This window comes from Saccoglossus kowalevskii, chromosome 15 (genome assembly GCF_978046115.1).
Source record: "Saccoglossus kowalevskii chromosome 15, keSacKowa6.1, whole genome shotgun sequence".
NCBI classification, from domain to species: Eukaryota; Metazoa; Hemichordata; class Enteropneusta; family Harrimaniidae; genus Saccoglossus; species Saccoglossus kowalevskii.
The window spans coordinates 26,350,805-26,371,276 of NC_140655.1; the positions used below are offsets into that span (position 1 = coordinate 26,350,805).

A 20,472-nucleotide genomic window follows, 5' to 3' on the forward strand; every position below is an offset into this window, starting at 1 on the left:
GAAAGTCTGGTGGTGAAAAGGTTAATGGGTAGCTAAAGCATCAGGATAGTTACATTTTGAGAAACTGAGAAATTATTTAACAACGTTTTTACATTTTTAGCTCTGAATACAAATATATATATATACATATATATATATATACATATATATATATATATATATATATAACAAGAATTGTCCTATAAAAATTAAGCGGCTGTCAAAAAATATGCATTGCACTTGATCTAATTAATGAGTGATTGTAAGTTGGTTATTGGTTATAAGTTGATTATTGGTTGGAAAACAATCCCTGAGGAGAAGCAGTTTAAGATACCATGATAATACAATAATGTATCATACTCATGTAGCGGATGTACAAAATTAAAGAAGTGTCAGTATTAGCAGGAATTCAAGCATTAATATTGATAGTACGACGTTCACCACCAGTTCACTCTTTCATCAGAAACTCACAAAATAGTCCTGTTTATAGTCTGCATTTTCCTTCAGAAAACTGAGACAAAACCAGAAACATTTTTTTTCAGTAAAAAACTAATTAAAATTTGTTCTATTGGCTCCAAAATTAGGGTTCATTTCCAAAAATGTTGAAGAATATAAGAAAAAAGTACAGACAAATTTGGGTGAGAATGTCCGGTGGTGAACCGTTAAGATTGAAGTGCGTATATTTTCAAAACAAGAAGATAAAATTATTATTTTTACATTGAATAGATTATTTATTTGTTAACCGTATTTATAGGATTGATGAAGACACTTGATAACAATAATTGCACAATGTTTGTTACATTTATCTCATGGGATCTGCACAACGTGTTGAAATGACTGACACACAAGGAATTTTGTTTGACTTAACAGGCAGTGGACATGCACAGCCCATATTCAAATTTTGTCTGAAAGATTATTGTATTTCACGCACACTGTATGAGACGCATGGGACCCACATGACGTGATGCAATAAGGACTGCCATTAAATTGAACTGTAGTAACAAAACCTAGGTAACAGCGCCCCCAACTGCTTAAACAGAGAAATGAATAGTATTGGATCAGATCAGTACCCCTTTAAAACATCAGGCACAAGAATCCCAAAATAATCAATATTGAAAGAAGTGGAAAAACTGCCTAAAAAGATGCAAAACAGAACAGTTTTGGAACAACTTTCATTGGAAGCCACATTAAAAATGATTAGTAATAATCAAAATGTCTTAAAAATTCATGACAAACATAAGTTTCCATCTTATCCATATGATGATAAATACTTCTCATTGAAACCAATGATAAATGGCCCAAACATCACCATTTTTCAGATGTTTGATCTGTATTTTTTAGTAATTCAATGCCATGAAAACCACCTTAATGAATGCATACATTTCATAATTTTAATCAGATACCCACTGTTTATAGGCGACATAAAAATATGACCATGCCTGAATGAGGTCTGGTTTTAGAATGGCATAAATACTTTAATATTTTGATAAATTGTTAGCACAAAAATGGCCGTCAATCGATCACCTTGATTTTGATCATGTGTCAAGCTTGAAAGTGATGAATCAAGGTATGTCTGAGATACAGAGATGCACAGAGGGATACACAGAGGTGAAATTAGAAAGTCTGTTTCCAGCCAATTAATGTCTGAACTGGGACTAACACGTGTAAGCAGTTATTATTACTTACATAAATATATACAGAAAATAAATACAGAAAATACCCCCCCCCCCCCCAAAAAAAAATCCTGCCTGACTTGTTTATCTCTATACTACTTTTGAACATGTGACCCATTATCTGGTTGTGTATTTATTTCTGTAACTCCATACTTTAATCATATGTCTGTATAAAGATTTTATAAACGCCACTTTTTCATATGCACATTAGTAATCGACAGTTTTTTAAGTAACAACCATGTTTCTGGTTCATGCACTTGGCTTGGCAACTTAATGAGAGATATGGTTGGGATATTAAGGCTTTTGAAAAATACATTCGGCGTCATGTGAAATTCACTACAATTAACACAATAGAGTGTGTGTTATACAAGTAATACCATTGTACTAATAGCAATGAGGCGATTCAGTGTGCATTTATTTCACATTCTCGTTGGATTGTTGCGATATAAATTGTTTATCGCCCATCATATTTACAGGACGCTAACTATAGGTGTGGCTGCTATACGAGAAACAGCATGGCTACAAAATGTAATTAACTATACATAGCTGTACAATATCTTGAAGGGAAAATTTATAATTCAATATGGTGCTCAGGAGTCGGATATTATTTTTTATTTATAGTGCGTGCATGCAGTATCTGGTTTTACCGAACCAAAGTATTGAATAAATAAACGCAAATATCTAAATACTGAGTAATTCTACTTTTGCAGAGTATAGAATTCCGATTTGAAACGTTTTGACGAAACATTTCTTGAGCTGACCGGGTTCACATTTTCAAGAATAGAGTCTTAAAGATTTTGAGAATGTACAAAGCTGAATTTTAATTTGTTTCGTTATTTCACACACATAGATGTTTTGTACATTTCAGAATACTCCTTGGAATATGCGAAAGGGAAAGTTGAAAAATGTTGTTGATGCGATAATTTTAGTGGGGTTCCAATCATCCGAGAAATTACCTTGGCAACATTTCTGTTTAGGGGGGGGGGGCCTCATAAATTAGGACAATGTCACCATCTTTGTTTGTATGAGACTCTTATCCTGTACTTGCATGATGCAATGACCCCCCATTTTAATTTTTAATTTTTTTAAGAAACATTTTCTGTGAATCAAGAAAAAATTATAAAATTTTGTTAATTTCAGCGGGGTTCCTAAGATCATCACATCAACAAGTTAAAGTCTTATAGTTTAGCAATATCAAGGGTAAATAAAGAGATAAGGGCTTGCAACTTGCCTAACCATCACCGTTATGCAATCTTATTTATTTATTTAAAGTAGCATTGTTGGTGATGAACAAAAATGATAAATATGTACATTCACAATTGATGAAAAACACAGTAAAATAATAAAAATATCTCTATATATCTAATATAAAAGCTATGTCATATAGAGAATAATTGTATACCGAGTTTAAACCCAGAGTCTTAAAAATGAATGTTGAATTATTACCTCACGTTTTTTGTGGCTAAATCCAGATATAGAGCTACCCCTGAATAAAGTCTATAAAATTGTATTATTATTGTTGTAATGTCAGTAACATTATCTTTGCTTTAGGCAAGTAAAGTATAAATACTTTTAGACTGAAAACTTGTTCTTAAACAGAATTATCATATAAAACACTAAAATTGCCACGACTAGGCCAGTCTACTCTACCAGTAGTGCATATGTAAATTACAAGTATGTATCTTCTGAAAAATCAAATAATATACAAATGTAATTGAGATGAAAGCATCTTAGAAGGTCATCGAATTCCATATGAGATTGGTCTGAGATCGACACCAAACTACTTAAATTGTTTCTTGTATTGCCACGAGGTCCTTTTCCCTCAGAATTTATTGGATTTTAGACACGCTGACACTGCATCAGTGCGAACATCGAACTTTACATACTTCTTGGTCATTTGGGTTTAGCATATACAGAAGCAGAATTCAAAACAGCATTGTATGATAAGATTTTTTTTTTATGAAGACAAAAATAACTGTGTTGTTAAAGGGCAAAATATTCCTGCTTTCAATCGGTAATACTCTTGGACACAGTAAGATTAAGATTTTGTTTTCTGGCCAAGTTACTCAAAATAGAAAGGGTTTTTAACTAAATTTTGCTCACAATATAACTTCAAGCTTCTGGAAGGTAATGTATTGTGCCTAACTTGCTGAGAGACAATTTCAAAGTGTTTTACAAAATATATCACATAGTTAAATTACCCATCTATATTCACAGAGAAAAACAACACACCAATTATTTTTGGCATACAGCAAGGTCATTGTCAATGGCCCATTAAATAATTAAAATGATATGTTAGGGGTCTTCACTTAAATTGATTAATTTATTGCTGAACGTGTTAATTAATTACTGCATTCCAATTTCTATGGCAACACAACAATCTATTAAGGATGTTTCAATTATGATATAAATAAAAACAGAATGTTTTTTATTAGTAACTGTCAAGACGAAACAACAGCAAGACTGTTTGTTAATTTATATGCCTGTGGGGGCAGGAGACATGTCTCGGCAAATAATTTATTGATTAAGATCAAGTGAGATTTGTGTATTTTTGGGGTATTTTGTTGTAAAACAGAAAACATTGAAAATCTAAAATTCTGCCTAGATTTAACACTGATAATGAATTGGAATTTTTGTAAAAAAAAAGAATAGAAAAGAAAAAAAACAATTACTATTTTCACTAATTTTCAGCATTTTTTTGTGCCTATTATTGTTTTGATCTTGACATGATTTTCCTCTTTATTAGTGATAAAAAAAAGTCATAATTGGTTGTAAAAATTTTAGAATACATTTGTTTACAATTATCTACAGTGAGAACGTAAAAGATTTCACGACTTTATCCAATAATTTCCATCAATATCTGTATAAAGAATTTTATATTAATATGAAAAATACTACAAAATTAATCTGATACCATCTAAACCACTAACATTTATCTACCCCCGGTACCGGTATATATATATATATATATATATATATATATATATATATATATATATATATATATATTGTGAATGTCATTATAGGTTACACACCACCATTACAAATTATATATAATGTACATTGTGAATGTCATTATAGGTTACACACCACCATTACAAAATACATATAATGTACATTGTGAATGTCATTATAGGTTACACACCACTATTACAAAATACATATAATGTACATTGTGAATGTCATTATAGGTTACACACCACCATTACAAAATATATACAAGTCATTGTCAATGACACGTCCCCGTTCCGTTCATATTTGAGTGACATATACATTCAAAGAAGATCATGACCGAAATGCACCTGCATATGTACAATACAGTGTACTAAATCTGAACAAAATCCATCCATGCATGACTGAGATCCGGTTCCGGAATTGTGAAAATACGTGATTTTGATGCATTTTTGGCCTTAAAATGGCCATCATTCAGCTATTGTTAAACAGATCATGAAACAAATGCACATATCTATTTGTGACATGATGTACCATGTGTGTGTGAAGTTTGAACTTGATCAATCCAGACATGTCTTGGATACGGATCCAGAACTGAATTCTTTAAAACAAAATGGCCGCCAGTCGGCCATTTCGAACTTGATCCGAAAAAAAAAATGACGTGCATCAAGGTCCTATTATGTTTAATGTATGTACCAAATTTGAACAAAATCTGTCCATGCATAACTGAGATCCGGGTCCGGAATGGTGAAAATGTGGATTTCAATGCATTTTCGGCCTTAAAGCGCTTCATTTGGCTATCGTTAATGAGATCATGAAACAAATGCACATACATATTTGTGACATGATGTACCTTGTGTGTGTGAAGTTTGAACTTGATCAATCCAGACATGTCTCGGATACGGATCCAGAACTGAATTCTTTAAAACAAAATGGCCGCCAGTCGGCCATTTCGAACTTGATCCGGAAAAAAAAATGACGTGCATCAAGGTCCTATTATGTTTAATGTATGTACCAAATTTGAACGAAATCCGTCCATGCATAACTGAGATCTGGGTTCGGAATGGTGAAAATGTGGGATTTCAATGCATTTTCGGCCTTAAAGCGGCCGCCATTTGGCTATCGTTAATGAGATCATGAAACAAATGCACATACATATTTTGACATGATGTTCCTTGTGTGTGTGAAATTTGAACTTGATCAATCCAAGCATGTCTCAGATACGGATCCAGAACTGAATTCTTTAAAACAAAATGGCCGCCAGTCGGCCATTTCAAACCCGATCCAAAAAAAAAATGACGTGCATCAAGGTCCTATTATGTTTAATGTATATACCAAATTTGAACAAAATCCGTCCATGCATAACTGAGATCTGGGTCCGTAATGGTGAAAATGTGTGATTTTGATGCATTTTCGACCTTAAAATGGCCGCTATTCGGCTATCGTTAATCCGATCATGAAAAAAATGCATGTGCATATGTCCCATATAATGTGTGATGTATGAGTGAAGTTTGAACTTAATCGGTCCATGCATGTTCGAGATACAGGTGATCACGGACGCACGGACGCACAGACGCACACAGGGCAAAACATAAGTCCCCGTTTTCGGACTACGTCCGAATGGGGACTAATAATGTACATTCTGAATGTTATTGTAGGTTACACACCACCATTACAAAATGTATATTGGGCAACTAATTAAGTCAATGGTATTCCCTTGCATCTAGCATTAGTTCACAGTTAATAGTCTGGCATTGTGTTCTAATGTTTTAGATGCATTTATCTACAGCTGTGAATAATAAGGTCCACAAAAACAAAAATTGAAAAATATTTTGTTAAAATTGTATGAGCATCGACATATTTCTGCTAATGTTGTCTAGAGGCAATACAGTATTTGTTCTACACTCCACATCAAATTTAGGATATTTTAAACTTAAACAGAATGCTCACACAACATTCAGTTTGTTCTACTGAAAAGTGTTTCAAAATCCTAAGGAATCCTATAGACCATTCTCAACAGGGGACACAGTGATAAATATACACATTAGGGAAAGCAGCTTGATCAGTTTAAACATGTGTTCACACAGTTGAAAGCCAGCTTAGGGGAATTGTTGATGCACAGTAGATTATATAAATATATGATGCATAGTTACTGCCAGACACCAGCTAGTTACCATGGTTTCTATTTCCGATTGAATAATTTATGCATTTATCAAGATGTCGAGTGGCCTAATATAGTAAAACAACATACTGACTGGGCAGCAAGTCACGATAGATTGACAGGAAACTCACTAGATTATAATGGTTACCTCCGTTAGTGATTACAAATAACTTGAGTTAACATCATTTGGAAAAGCCGGCTTTAGTAAATACACATGCCTGGATTCAACCTTGCAACTGTGTCAACAGAAATAGCAACAGAAATGTAATTACATTTAATTGTTTGCAAACAATGGTGATTTAATAAAAGCAGAATACTAGAGGTTGCCTGGAAATGCTTTACAGCAAGTGGATAGTAATACTGGATAAATCATTATCCAAATACACATTATTATGTCTGCCTTAAAAGGGTAATAATGTGTTTGTGTGTGTTATTTCGGTTTTGGCATCATAGATTTGAATGATTATTGAAAAGTTTACAAATTTTGGGTCAATTTCAAAAGATTTGTATTATGAATGATCGACAAATTGTTATTACCAGGTATTACGTGTATTCATGTTCACATTGAGCAGAAATCTGCATGAGAGACTGATAGTGTATTCAACATGTGTAGGGTAGTCGCCATCTAGCTTAATTTCATTGTCTATTATTTTTGGCAATTGTTTGCATGCTGGATCACATGACCAAAACATTAGGTCAAGAGACCTACTCATACAATAGATATATTGTGGTTTCAAAGAGATCTCTCTGGGATTTACAAACAACAATGGCAACAGTGGTTAAGAGACAATTTTACAATAATGACGTTATAGAAATGTCTCAGATATTTTGCTTTGGGTTATTTCTCATTATATTAACATCTTGGGAGTCACTCTGCCATTTATATCGGCATCATTTTTTTTTGGGGGGGGGGCATTGCCTAAATGGGTACAGGCAAATTTTCCTACCAAGATGACATCTACCTCCAGTGTTTTTTTAGTTTTAGTTTGTTGTTCAGTTATTTATTGTGTGTTTTTATATCATAGTGATTCTTAGTTACTGTAATCTTTCATATTTCATTGACTATCATAGTAATGGTGCTCACCATTTTCTACAGTAGCTTTGGCTACCTACATTTCCTATTAATTCCCTGTAGTACAGTTTGGCTGTATCTACCAGTAGAGCTACATCTACTATTAGTCTTGTAGTTACAGATCCCTGTTTCTACCAAGTAGTCCCAGTCTCTTGTGTCTACCATAATACTGTAATAACACTGCATCTATACCTGGAAACCTCTGGTCTCATTATTAACAATCACCCTTTATGTAAATATTGTATTTCATAATGTCTGTTTTGTAATATTTTGAATTCTGATGTATGTGTGTGTAGGGGGGGGGGCTCACTGTGGAGTACAGCTACATGTAGGTGGGTCATTGTGTGTCCACAAATTTCTCTTTTAGTTACAATTGTCTTGAGTGCTTAGGTAGAACTTTGAGCCCCCCCCTCTATTGGCTGATTTAACAAATTATCACCTGACCTTGGTGCATATCATTCACAGTACCGTAGTGACATTTAGCGTGGAATATATCACCAATACTTCAAATAACACATGGCAAGCTAAACAACATTATCCAGGATTTACTCTAACACTACACTGAAAATTTCAGACTACATAACTACAATTACGTACACGATGGCTGAAATTTTATTTTGAAGAAAAATAAATATAACATTTCTGCATATTTTGAAAAACCATCAGTTTGCGTAACTGTGAATGCGCATCCACTGAAGCACTTGATATTATGCCTAATTAGCATAGATTCGTAAACGCAGTTCTGAAAATTTCGCTGTTGTTTTTTTTCAGTTTGGAATTGGCCATGTGATAAAAAGTTTGATGTCGCTTATTCATAGACCTGGTTGATACTTGGCGTTATGGACTGTATTATCCACTCACTTTCAGAGATCCTAATATTGAAGACTGTTGTGACTCAATTTTTAAGTTTAAAGGATGAACTATATTTCTGTGAGTATGTAAAGTACATAAAATAAACATCAACATCTCCTTTTCCAACACATGAATTAAAGCCTTGACGACCAACACTCATCTCCGCATGGCCACCTGACAACAGATCTGAATTAAAAGGTCATACTTCGGTTATGCTGATAGAAAAGAAAATGGAAACCAGCAGGTAGTCAGTAAAAAAGATAGATTGTTTTCCCCAGGGCCTGTTTAGATTTATTTTTATCTCCATTCTAACTAATGTATTCTACTACAATTGCGAACTTTGCAAAATGAGAAATTACAAACTGTGAGCCTGTGAGCAGGAAGCTGGAGGTTTTATTAAAAAAAAAATTGTTGATGTGGGCTGAAATTCAGATTCAGCAGTAGGAAACAACAGAAGTTCAAAAAAAGAATCTTATTAGGAAAACAAAAATTATGTTCAGACATAATCCCAGAAAAATATGCCTGCCACAGTAGTGTGAGAAAAAAGTATGTAAATGAGCAATTTCCTCCAGCACCCAAATTTAAAAAAGGGACATCCCTTACAAAGACAGATTCTCTTCAATATTGAAATCCATTCTTAAAACCCAATGCATTTAAATACAGGTATGTTTGATATTAATGATAAAAACAAACAAATATATGTTGCCAATGTTTTTAACCTTGTAAAGTGTACAAGTTTTGTCCCCTTCAATTTTTGGGATTCCCCAGCATCTTAAGAATCCAAATAGCTATTAACATGGTATTGCATTTTTTTCCATCGACACCTCAAAATTGGAAATTAAACCAGTTGACAGTACTTTGGTCTATTCCGAGTTTCAGTTACATGAAAAGAGGCATTGAGTAAGGATGAGTAATATGAATATGACTATTTTGCAGAATTTACTGAAGACATCATTTCTAAAGAACTACAATACAGACAATGAGCACAAAAAACTTAATAACAGAGAATTCATTTGATGTTACCCACAAGGGAGCTGTACATCACTGTAGGACGAGTAGATGTCAGCAATCTATTTTAAAAAGTATATAATGAGCATCGTCAATTCATTTATACAACATGTACTGAGTGCTATCGGTAATGAAAAATGAATTATTTCAATTAACCCTTCCAAAGGAGTAATATTCCCTGCCAAATTGTTTTTTGTTAAAAATGGACAGACTTTTGTAATGCTTACACATCTTGATTGTTGAAAAAAGGTGAAAATGTGTTACTAAAAGTTGATATTTATATTCAAAATATTAATATTAGTTATATATTGCATAATAAGTATCGCAGTGTCATATCTTCAAATAAAAATACTATGATGTTATGAACTGGAATATCTACTTGTATCAAGCAGTGAAATGAACAAAATTCATGCCTTTACGAAATTCACTGTACATTGCACAATACGGGTATAAATAAAAATCATGGGTTGTAATATCTTCTTGTATCATGCAAGCATGATGAACAGTGTGTCCTATTGTTTTGTCTGCTGCATATTTCGCTGTATTCCATTCGCACCACACAATTTTTTTGACTTCCTGTTATTTTTTGACCTTGGTGTTATAATTTGACCATGGTGTTATTTTATGACCTGGGGTCATCAAATGACAAGGCACAAATAGCACAACTCCGATTCCAGAAATATTTCTTTTTCTCACAACCTTGCAGGTATATAAATAATGTATAATCATTAAACTATTCAGATTTTTCAGATATTTTAATGATATTTTAAAAAATGGAGTCTTGTTTACTTTAGAATGCTTCATAGCAACCCTCTTGGTCTATATCATACTGGATATTCTATTTATGTGTACATTCCAAAAAAATTATTCGCAAATAATTTTACAGAAATTGATTCCTGACAGTAATCTTCACATCAATAATGAGTATGGGAGTCTTGGAATGTATACATTGTGCTCTACGCTATTTTCGCAGGTCTTGATTGTTAATTGTCATGCTTGTTCTCTTACTCCTCTTGTGATTTTTTGGCCGGTTGCAATTGCACATATGATAAAGAGCTAATTTGTAACTACCGGTAATACCAAAAATCACGTATGGTATGCTTCAAAGCAATAATATATTGAAATACTGAAGCACTCAAAAAAATACCAACATTGCTTCTCGTAATATCACCCGCAATCTCAAGATCGAGCTCTGAATAACCTCTAATTATCATCCAGTGCTACAAATAAGTGATATACTGTAAAACATGTCTTTTTCGCGAGCATGTCTTTTTAGCGAAAGTACTGATTTGCTAATTCAAGATGTCGCTAATGACTTTATTATAAATTCAAAATGGCCAAGGCTTGGGGATTTGTATACAGTAATCCGGAACATAAAAATCTGGGGCGCTTCCTAATTACACTTGACAGTTTTTCTTTGTTTTTATGGAGGTGATAACTGCGCATTTGTTTTGGCAAGTGCCAGACAAGTATTGTGAAAACAGGAAATCAACAATGACAAGAGAATTCGCTAAATTAACATTTCGCTATTACGTCATTTTACCACAATTCGCTAAAATTGCATGTCGCTTTTTCAAAATATTTTACAGTATACCGGTAAATGGAGTACTTGACCAATATTGTTTTCCCATAAGCAGCAATGGTAAAGTGTCTTTAATCCAATACGTACATTGAGCTAAATGACGATAATGTACATGTACCTGTTATTCACTAACATCCCGTAATATTTTCATGATACCATCAGTGAAATTTCAGACCCAGGCCCCAAGAATGAGCCACGAGAGAAAATCAAAGATTGTTGAAATGAAATTTCAAAGGCGACTTACAAACCAATTACATATCACAAATACACCTTTAATTTTAAACCGATTTACATTGTGACGTCAAAACACACCTCAAAAAAAAAAAAATCGAAATAATTTAAATTGAATTTCTCTCATTCTTATAAATATAAAAAAAAATTGTTCAATATTGAAATTATTTTAGACCAGAAAACCAGAAGTTGATCCCACCTCCACAGATTACTGTGTGGGAATGTTATATCACATCTAGAACCACTTCAGAGATCTAAAGTAAGATATCATTATTTATGAGATGAATTCTCCCATGGAGGATACCTGCCCACACAGATACTTTACACAATATATTGCTACATTGTCTGCATATTCTCCGAGAATCCACTCACTACACAGCACAATATAGGCCCGGATCTATGATCATATCTACTTGCATATGCTACTTCACTATGTCGATTTCATGATGGCTCTCTTACAAAAAAAAAAAATAACGTATAATGACCGAAAAACTAGGCTAGTAATTGCAGACAAAATTCAATGTGTTTTCAGTGTCAATCAAAGTTTGATTTTGCAATAATCAATTTAATCATTTTATCATTTTCATGATAAAATTTATAAATTTTGTTTATAAAATGTAATTTTAATAGATCATCAAACTTAAAGTCATCGCTAATATGCAGGGAAATGAGCTACATGTCACCTCACACTGTTTTCGTCAAAACACTGTGGGACACAAGAAGTTCAATCTGAGTTGCTACAGAAGCAAACTGTATCAATAGAACTCATTAATCGCCAATCAACAATGAACGTGACCAGGCGCTGATCTGAAATATATAAAGCAAGTAATAATAGATTTCCAGGGTGCACGCAAATATTGATAAATCGCATTCATTTAATTATTTCACAACAAATAGAAATGTTCTGAGAGATAATTATGATCATAAATATTTTAAAAGTTTGACAAAAGCTGGAAACATATTAAACGGCGGTTAAAGATTACTAAATGGTATACTGCTGCATCAGGCATCTCTGTCAATGCCAATTCGTATATAATGTAAAATACTTTATTTTCACGTGGAATAAATTTTTGCTATTTTCACTGGAGGAAAGATTCAGTGAAAAATAAAATCCAGCGATTTTACCTTTATTCCTATATTTTATATTCAACTCATCAAAAATCAGTGAAAATAAATTCCATACAAAACACCCCAAAAAAGTCTTTCCAATGAAAATTAATTCCAGATAAAATAAAGTATTTCACAGTGTAATGTAAATCACTTGATTTTAGCTGGAATTAATTTTTGCTGAAAAAAAAACACATTTCTGTTTTGTAAGTTTATTTTTTGCTGATTTTTGAGTTGAATGTACAAATGATGGCACTTGAAGGGATAACCTTTTCACCACCAGTTCCTCCTTTTCATCACAAATTCACAAAATAGTCTTGTTTATAGTCTACACTTTCGTTCAGAAGATTGGGACAAAAATAGCCAAATTTTTTGAGTAAAAACTGAAAATTTTCCCAAAATTTGGGTTCATTTCCAGAAATATTGAGGAATATAAGAAAAAAGTGCAGAAAAATTTGGGCGAGAAAGTTCTTCTTACAGGTCTATATCAACATTTTTGGAAAAATTTATTTTGTGAAAGAAGACTTTGGCAGGTTATGCTACATGTATACAAAACAACAATTTGATTTGATTTGCATGCTTCATAGTGTATATACCAAAACTATCATGTGACCTTGATTAAGTAATTGCCCTGTCATTATCAAAACATATTTTTCCTTTCAGTTTAGACACTAAAATAATACCTTAGAATTGGCGGCACATATTATTATTAAAAACAAAACAAAAAAAAAACATCGTTAACCAACAAACGTCATTAAAAAGACATATATTTACATGGCTCTAAGAAAAAAAATATCTAAACCACTTTTCAGTATCTTAGTAACCTTTCAAAAGAGAAATCTCCATGGCAACTATCCCATGTTTCTTTCATATTTAACAAGTATCATTAATACCTAAAGTAGTTGCTTTTGAAGGAGGCTAAAACTAGTTTTGACCTTTCTTGCAAAAAATTCATCAGAGAATATAAGCTCTTGGAGACGATGAAGGCAAGAGCCGAGTGAAAATAACTTCTTTAAAGCCTTCAGGAAATAAGATTCGAGAAATATGATCAATTTGTTTGATTCAAAGAGAATCAATCATTGGAAGACAGGTCTCTAGGAATCAGGACACAGATAATAACATGATCTAAAGCTGCAGTGTTCACTTTCAAAGCATATTTCTACACTACTAGTGTATAATAATACTTACAAACATTGTAACTTAATATTTTAAAAAACCATGTGGATAGCAGAGTATTTACAGTTTTTATATAATTCTGCTTGATACTGTATTTTGATGAAAACATATGCTTTACCATACAGTAATATGAAAATAATGTGTTCGCTGCTAACGTAGCAGTATTTATTTGATGAAATACAGTAGTGTAAATAATTATATAATGCAGTAGTGTAACTGTGATTATACCATATAATATGTAAGTGATTATACCAAACAGTAGTGTAACTGGGATTATACTACACAGTAGAACAACTGATTATACCACACAGTAGTGTATCTGGGATTATACTACACAGTAGAATAACTGATTATACCACACAGTAGTGTATCTGGGATTATACTACACAGTAGTACAACTGATTATACCACACAGTAGTGTATCTGGGATTATACTACACAGTAGAATAACTGATTATACCACACAGTAGTGTATCTGAGATTATACTACACAGTTGAATAACTGATTATACCACACAGTAGTGTATCTGGGATTATACTACACAGTAGAATAACTGATTATACCACACAGTAGTGTATCTGGGATTATACTACACAGTAGTACAACTGATTATACCACACAGTAGTGTATCTGAGATTATACTACACAGTAGAACAACTGATTATACCACACAGTAGTGTATCTGGGATTATACTACACAGTAGAATAACTGATTATACCACACAGTAGTGTATCTGGGATTATACTACACAGTAGTACAACTGATTATACCACACAGTAGTGTATCTGGGATTATACTACACAGTAGAATAACTGATTATACCACACAGTAGTGTATCTGAGATTATACTACACAGTTGAATAACTGATTATACCACACAGTAGTGTATCTGGGATTATACTACACAGTAGAATAACTGATTATACCACACAGTAGTGTATCTGGGATTATACTACACAGTAGTACAACTGATTATACCACACAGTAGTGTATCTGGGATTATACTACACAGTAGAATAACTGATTATACCACACAGTAGTGTATCTGAGATTATACTACACAGTTGAATAACTGATTATACCACACAGTAGTGTATCTGGGATTATACTACACAGTAGTACAACTGATTATACCACACAGTAGTGTATCTGGGATTATACTACACAGTTGAATAACTGATTATACCACACAGTAGTGTATCTGGGATTATACTACACAGTAGAACAACTGATTATACCACACAGTAGTGTATCTGGGATTATACTACACAGTAGAATAACTGATTATACCACACAGTAGTGTATCTGGGATTATACTACACAGTAGAATAACTGATTATACCACACAGTAGTGTATCTGGGATTATACTACACAGTAGTACAACTGATTATACCACACAGTAGTGTATCTGGGATTATACTACACAGTAGAACAACTGATTATACCACACAGTAGTGTATCTGGGATTATACTACATAGTAGAATAACTGATTATACCACACAGTAGTGTATCTGGGATTATACTACACAGTAGTACAACTGATTATACCACACAGTAATGTATCTGGGATTATACTACACAGTAGAATAACTGATTATACCACACAGTAGTGTATCTGTGATTATACCATACAGTAGTAAAACTGAGTATACTACACAGTAGTGTAACTGTGATTATACCATACAGTAGTATAACTGAGTATACTACACAGTAGTGTAACTGTGATTATACCATACCATACAGTAGTGTATCTGTGATTATACCACAGAGTAGTGTAACTGTGATTAACGGTATACCAAATAGTAGTCTAACTGTGAATATACCACACAGTAATGTAGCTTTGATTATACCACTTACTATGTACTATAAACATAATTATTCTCAGGAGCAGACATTCAGGCATTTTCACCGCCTGGCAACCACAACATAGGCCGAAAACTTTCATAAAACAGTCCTTTGGGATAGTTCTTCAGACTCCCCTGAATAGTGTAACAAGATTTACCCCTACATATGCAACATATATTAATCTGGTTGTTCAGGATTAATTCAAAGTTGAGTTTGTGCTGTTTTCTTGACTTTAGCTGTTTTCATCGGCTCTTTGATCGATGTTTCACGGCAGCTCATGCAGACCCCATAGAAATACATGGTACAGTGGTGCGCGTCTTAGCGACGAGGAACGTTCTGTAACGTAGCTCCATCCCCAAGAATACCACTCTGTGTCATATATTATCTTAACTCCACACTAAATGTTTTGTCAATATTCAGATTAAAACGTCGCTACTATGTTTCCATGACAGTTTTAGTTTATGCATATGTAGATTAGTAAAACATCACAGCTTTATTCATATGTATATTTCATTTACTAAGTCACAACTCACAATCATGATATTCCAGTGTGAGACCCACATTTAATTTATGCATTAATCACCATAACAACATGAGTAGGTATACTAATCCTGGATGCATTAGCATAAAGGTGGAATAATAAATTCATTGGAAATTGCTGATAACTTGTGAATAGATTGCTCATGAAAAAACAATGGGATCATAATAATAATCTATAACTTATCAAGGAGTTATTACACGAGACTCTATGGGAAAAAATATAAAACATGGCTTGTTCAATTAGAAAATGTCTTCCTATTTTTATGAAACTTCAGAAAATTAAACAATTTATTTAAAAAATAATAAAAAAGGGGTCACAGATGCATGTACATGAAACTGTTTAACTGTTCAATGAAATTGGTCAATACTGAAATACGGTAGAAATGAAATGTTACAATGGCGCCCTCTACAGTTCAGAATTTGAAATCTCCTGCATCATACATCATAACAAACAGATCTTTTACAATAGAATGTCTGGTGTACACACTACTATATTGTGAAGACTACCTTTATTTCACATATCATGCACCAGACATCTCTACCAGTGTTACCAGCCCTACTTTCTACAGTTATTTTTCACAATGTTCCCACTTTCCATTCAAGTAACAACGAAATCGGTAGAAACAAGCAGCCAGTCGGCTGAGATAGCTCCGCTGTTAGCAATGCACATGGCAATTAAAGAACAGAAGATATCATTAGAAAATGAACAATATGTATAGTATCAAAGCAATGGGACTTGATGTTTTCTACAAGAAGTTGAAAATATCACTTTTTACCAAAAATGACAAAAATATTAAGCAAAATTAGAGAATTGAAGATATCATCATGAAATGAACAAATCTGAGAGAGGTCCACATGTAGTACCTATATATGTAATATCAAAACAATTGGACTTGCGGTTTTCAACAAGAAGTCGAAAATATCACTTTTTACCAAAAATGACAAAAATATTCATCAAAATTAGATGAAAGGAACAATCAATCGAAAAAGTGAAAAGATGACACGAACAATGGACGCCGGACAATAACTCATAAGCTACACTTAACAAAGTCGACAGCGGAGCTAAAAATAGTGCGTAATCTAATCTTTCTGTATCTTTTAAAGGCTAAACTGAAAAGTGGCCACTTGAGGGGGCTATACTTTCTGATTCATACTGCATGCTGTACAAATTCTTCACATGGAATACACGATTGGAAAACTATACTAACTACAAGGCAGGTAAGTCTGAATCAGCTACCCCAGGTAGAAATAAGTTTTACCTTTCAAAGGCAAGCAGACCTAACTAAGGCAGTCAACCCACATTTGCCATGAAAATCTATTAGAGGTCTGATCATAATAAAATTAAATAAGAACATAAATATGCAAATCACTTGCCTGGTCCAATCAAAACACACTATGCAAATCACTTGCCTGGCCCAATCAGTACACAATATGCAAATCACTTGCATGGCCCAATCACAATGCAATATGCAAATCACTTGCCTGGCCCAATCAGTACACAATATGCAAATCACTTGCATGGCCCAATCACAATGCAATATGCAAATCACTTGCGTGGTTCAATCAGAACACAATATGCAAATCACTTGCCTGTTCTAATCAGAACATACTATGCAAATCCCTTGCCTGGCCCAATCAGTACACAATATGCAAATCACTTGCATGGCCCAATCACAATGCAATATGCAAATCACTTGCATGGTTCAATCAGAACACAATATGCAAATCACTTGCCTGGTCCAATCAGAACAGACTAAGCAAATCACTTGCCTGGTCCAATCAGTACACAATATGCAAATCACTTGCATAGCCCAATCACAAAGCAATATACAAATCACTTGCCTGATCCAATCAGAGCACAAAATAGAATCACTTGCCTTGTCTCCAAGTTTTTTCAATGCTGTTAGAATTTCTACTTTTTGTTGCGTACAAACATCCTGCGTAATTTTTCCAACTTTTGTATCTCTTTCAATCTGTGCAGAAACAAAATCATCATAAATTACAAATAAAAACATTATTGAAAATCTTCTCTCTAAGAACATCATTTTAATAGGAATAAGACAAATGAAGAAATGAGCAAGACAGAAGAGACAAAATATTTGAATTGACAAATCAACATAATAATTTAACAACTATGTTCTTATTAATCACAAGATTAAGGCAGTAACAGGTTTATTTTGGTTACAGAGCTTACAAAATGGCGGGCATCTCAAGACGCAGACGACACTCAGGGTCAAGGGTCATCTCACAAGTACAATAAATGTGAATATACTACAATGACCAAGTACATTCCTGGAGAAGATGATCACATGATTACATAATAGTCCAAAAACACCAAGAAACCCCAAAAAGCATCATTTTCGTTTTAAATACATAAATTCAAAATGTTAATACTGTACCTCTGACAATCTTTGTCTCAGCTGTCCTGGTTGTTTCTTTGCAAATAATCTGATAACTTCTGGAGTTTTGAAAGCTTGGCTAATAGCTGCCTGGATTGCCTGAATGAGATTAAGATGCTACATTCAGGGGTGGACAGGTAATTACACATGTGGCATGCTGTGTTCATTACTAGGAGATTATGTTTACATTACCCTGAACCACCCACTATGACGATGGTCATCTTGAAAGGTCTAAAGCATGCACTTTAACACATTGCCCGCTAACATTATTATTCATTTTAACTAACTGTGAAGGCTTTAATATAATGTAATAATGTTTTTTTTGAACTAAATTGGAATTTGAAATGAATTTGGCGACAATAAAAGTAGAAAATCATAGACTAGTGTCTTGTTGTTCTGAAGGTAGTTTGCTACTTTTAAAACTTAGTGCCAGATTTCTGTGACTTTTACTATTTACTATATTGTTGATCATATAATTGAAGTGACAAGTTATGGTTAGTGAAGTACATGAAAATGGTGATAATTGACCTACCGGTATTTATCATTGGTTCCTGTGTTTAAGTTCTATCACAAAAATTTGTTTGGGGATATATTGTGTTAAAATCATATGTAGCTAGAAGATTGGTATTTATGGTTGTCTTGAAATATTGGAAAATTCTGATGAATACAATTAATTTTAGATGCATTTTTGCATGTTTTCCAACAGTGTTTCTCCCTCCAAAAGTATTTTGTACTTGGTAAAAAATGAGCCAAAGTTGATGACTTGTGTTTAAATCAACAACTATTAAACTTATTACTTAAATGAAATAATATGATTATGTGATATTTGTTACTGTAATAGTAATTTTTCTCCATGAATCCATGCATGTTGGAGGTCATATGTTATCGACCAATCAGTTTCGTTGTTACAAATATTAAAATTTCAATTATGACGAGCTCTTTGAGAGCAAATTGTAATGACAAACAATCACAGTTTCATTTATTCCAAGGTGTTTCAAGCTTATACATTCACCATCCTCGAGAATGTACTTACTAATTGCATAGAATTGAGTTCATCAACTAACGTCATATTCCCACATGTCATTTTATCAAGAGTATCTCTAAGTTCTTTTAACTGATCCAAAGTCTCGGTTTTCGTCTCTTCATATTCATCATCATCTAAGTCTTCTCTATAAAAACAATGAAAACCAATTCATATCAATAAAACAGTGACATTTAAATGATTATTCAAATCATCTTGAACATTCCAATCCCACCTGTGTGAAGAAGAAAAGAGTAATATGTTGATGATAATTGAGCTGATTGGTTTCGTTTAATGAGAGAGATTTTCGTGAATTACAGAAAATTGCAAAATTTTGTTTTAGAATATTTCACTGGGATTCTGGAGACATATTTCTCTCATATACTGTAAACAGCTTTCAGATTTTTGAAAGTGGTTTTAGTGAATATCGTTTACAAAATCCTGAAAAAATGTGCTAATACTCAACTTCCAGCTGTGATACTAGATCAGGGTGATATTTTCCTTGATCTACATCAGGTACGAGGTAAAGTCGCAATGCATTATGGTACAATGGTCAAAGTCAGTTTAACTCACCTGCATTCTTCAAGGTCAGAGAGTTGGGCTACTAATCTGTCCAACTGTTCTTCTAAATTTTGTCTTAATTTAGTAGTTTCTGATTGTCCCCTGGAAGCCATTGTGTAACGTTTGCTTCTGACACTACATCAGACTGTTATAGTAATAAACACATTGTAAAATCAGTGTCGATGACATAATAGTAGTCCAAGTTATCTTTTGACTGTTTTGACATTTTAGGGAACTACTTTAAATTATTCACTGGGTTTTAATTTCACTATTTCCAAAATCTGCTAAATTCATTTAAACATGCACAAT

The 20,472-nt window shown here is 33.2% G+C and overlaps 1 protein-coding gene across 2 annotated transcripts in view; it reads right to left on the reverse strand.

The window, feature by feature from the left end:
* LOC100368479 (protein LZIC-like) overlaps positions 1 to 20,472 on the reverse strand; it is a 41,044-nt gene that overhangs the window by 19,823 nt on the left and 749 nt on the right. For both annotated transcript variants that reach the window (XM_006818047.3, XM_085490640.1), the window contains exons 2-5: positions 20,176 to 20,308; positions 19,615 to 19,750; positions 18,582 to 18,680; positions 18,060 to 18,155 (exon numbers count right to left, since the gene is read on the reverse strand). In XM_006818047.3, coding sequence (XP_006818110.1) covers positions 18,060 to 18,155; positions 18,582 to 18,680; positions 19,615 to 19,750; positions 20,176 to 20,276 — 432 coding nt within the window. In that variant the 5' untranslated portion in view covers positions 20,277 to 20,308. The remainder of the gene's footprint in view (positions 1 to 18,059; positions 18,156 to 18,581; positions 18,681 to 19,614; positions 19,751 to 20,175; positions 20,309 to 20,472) is intronic.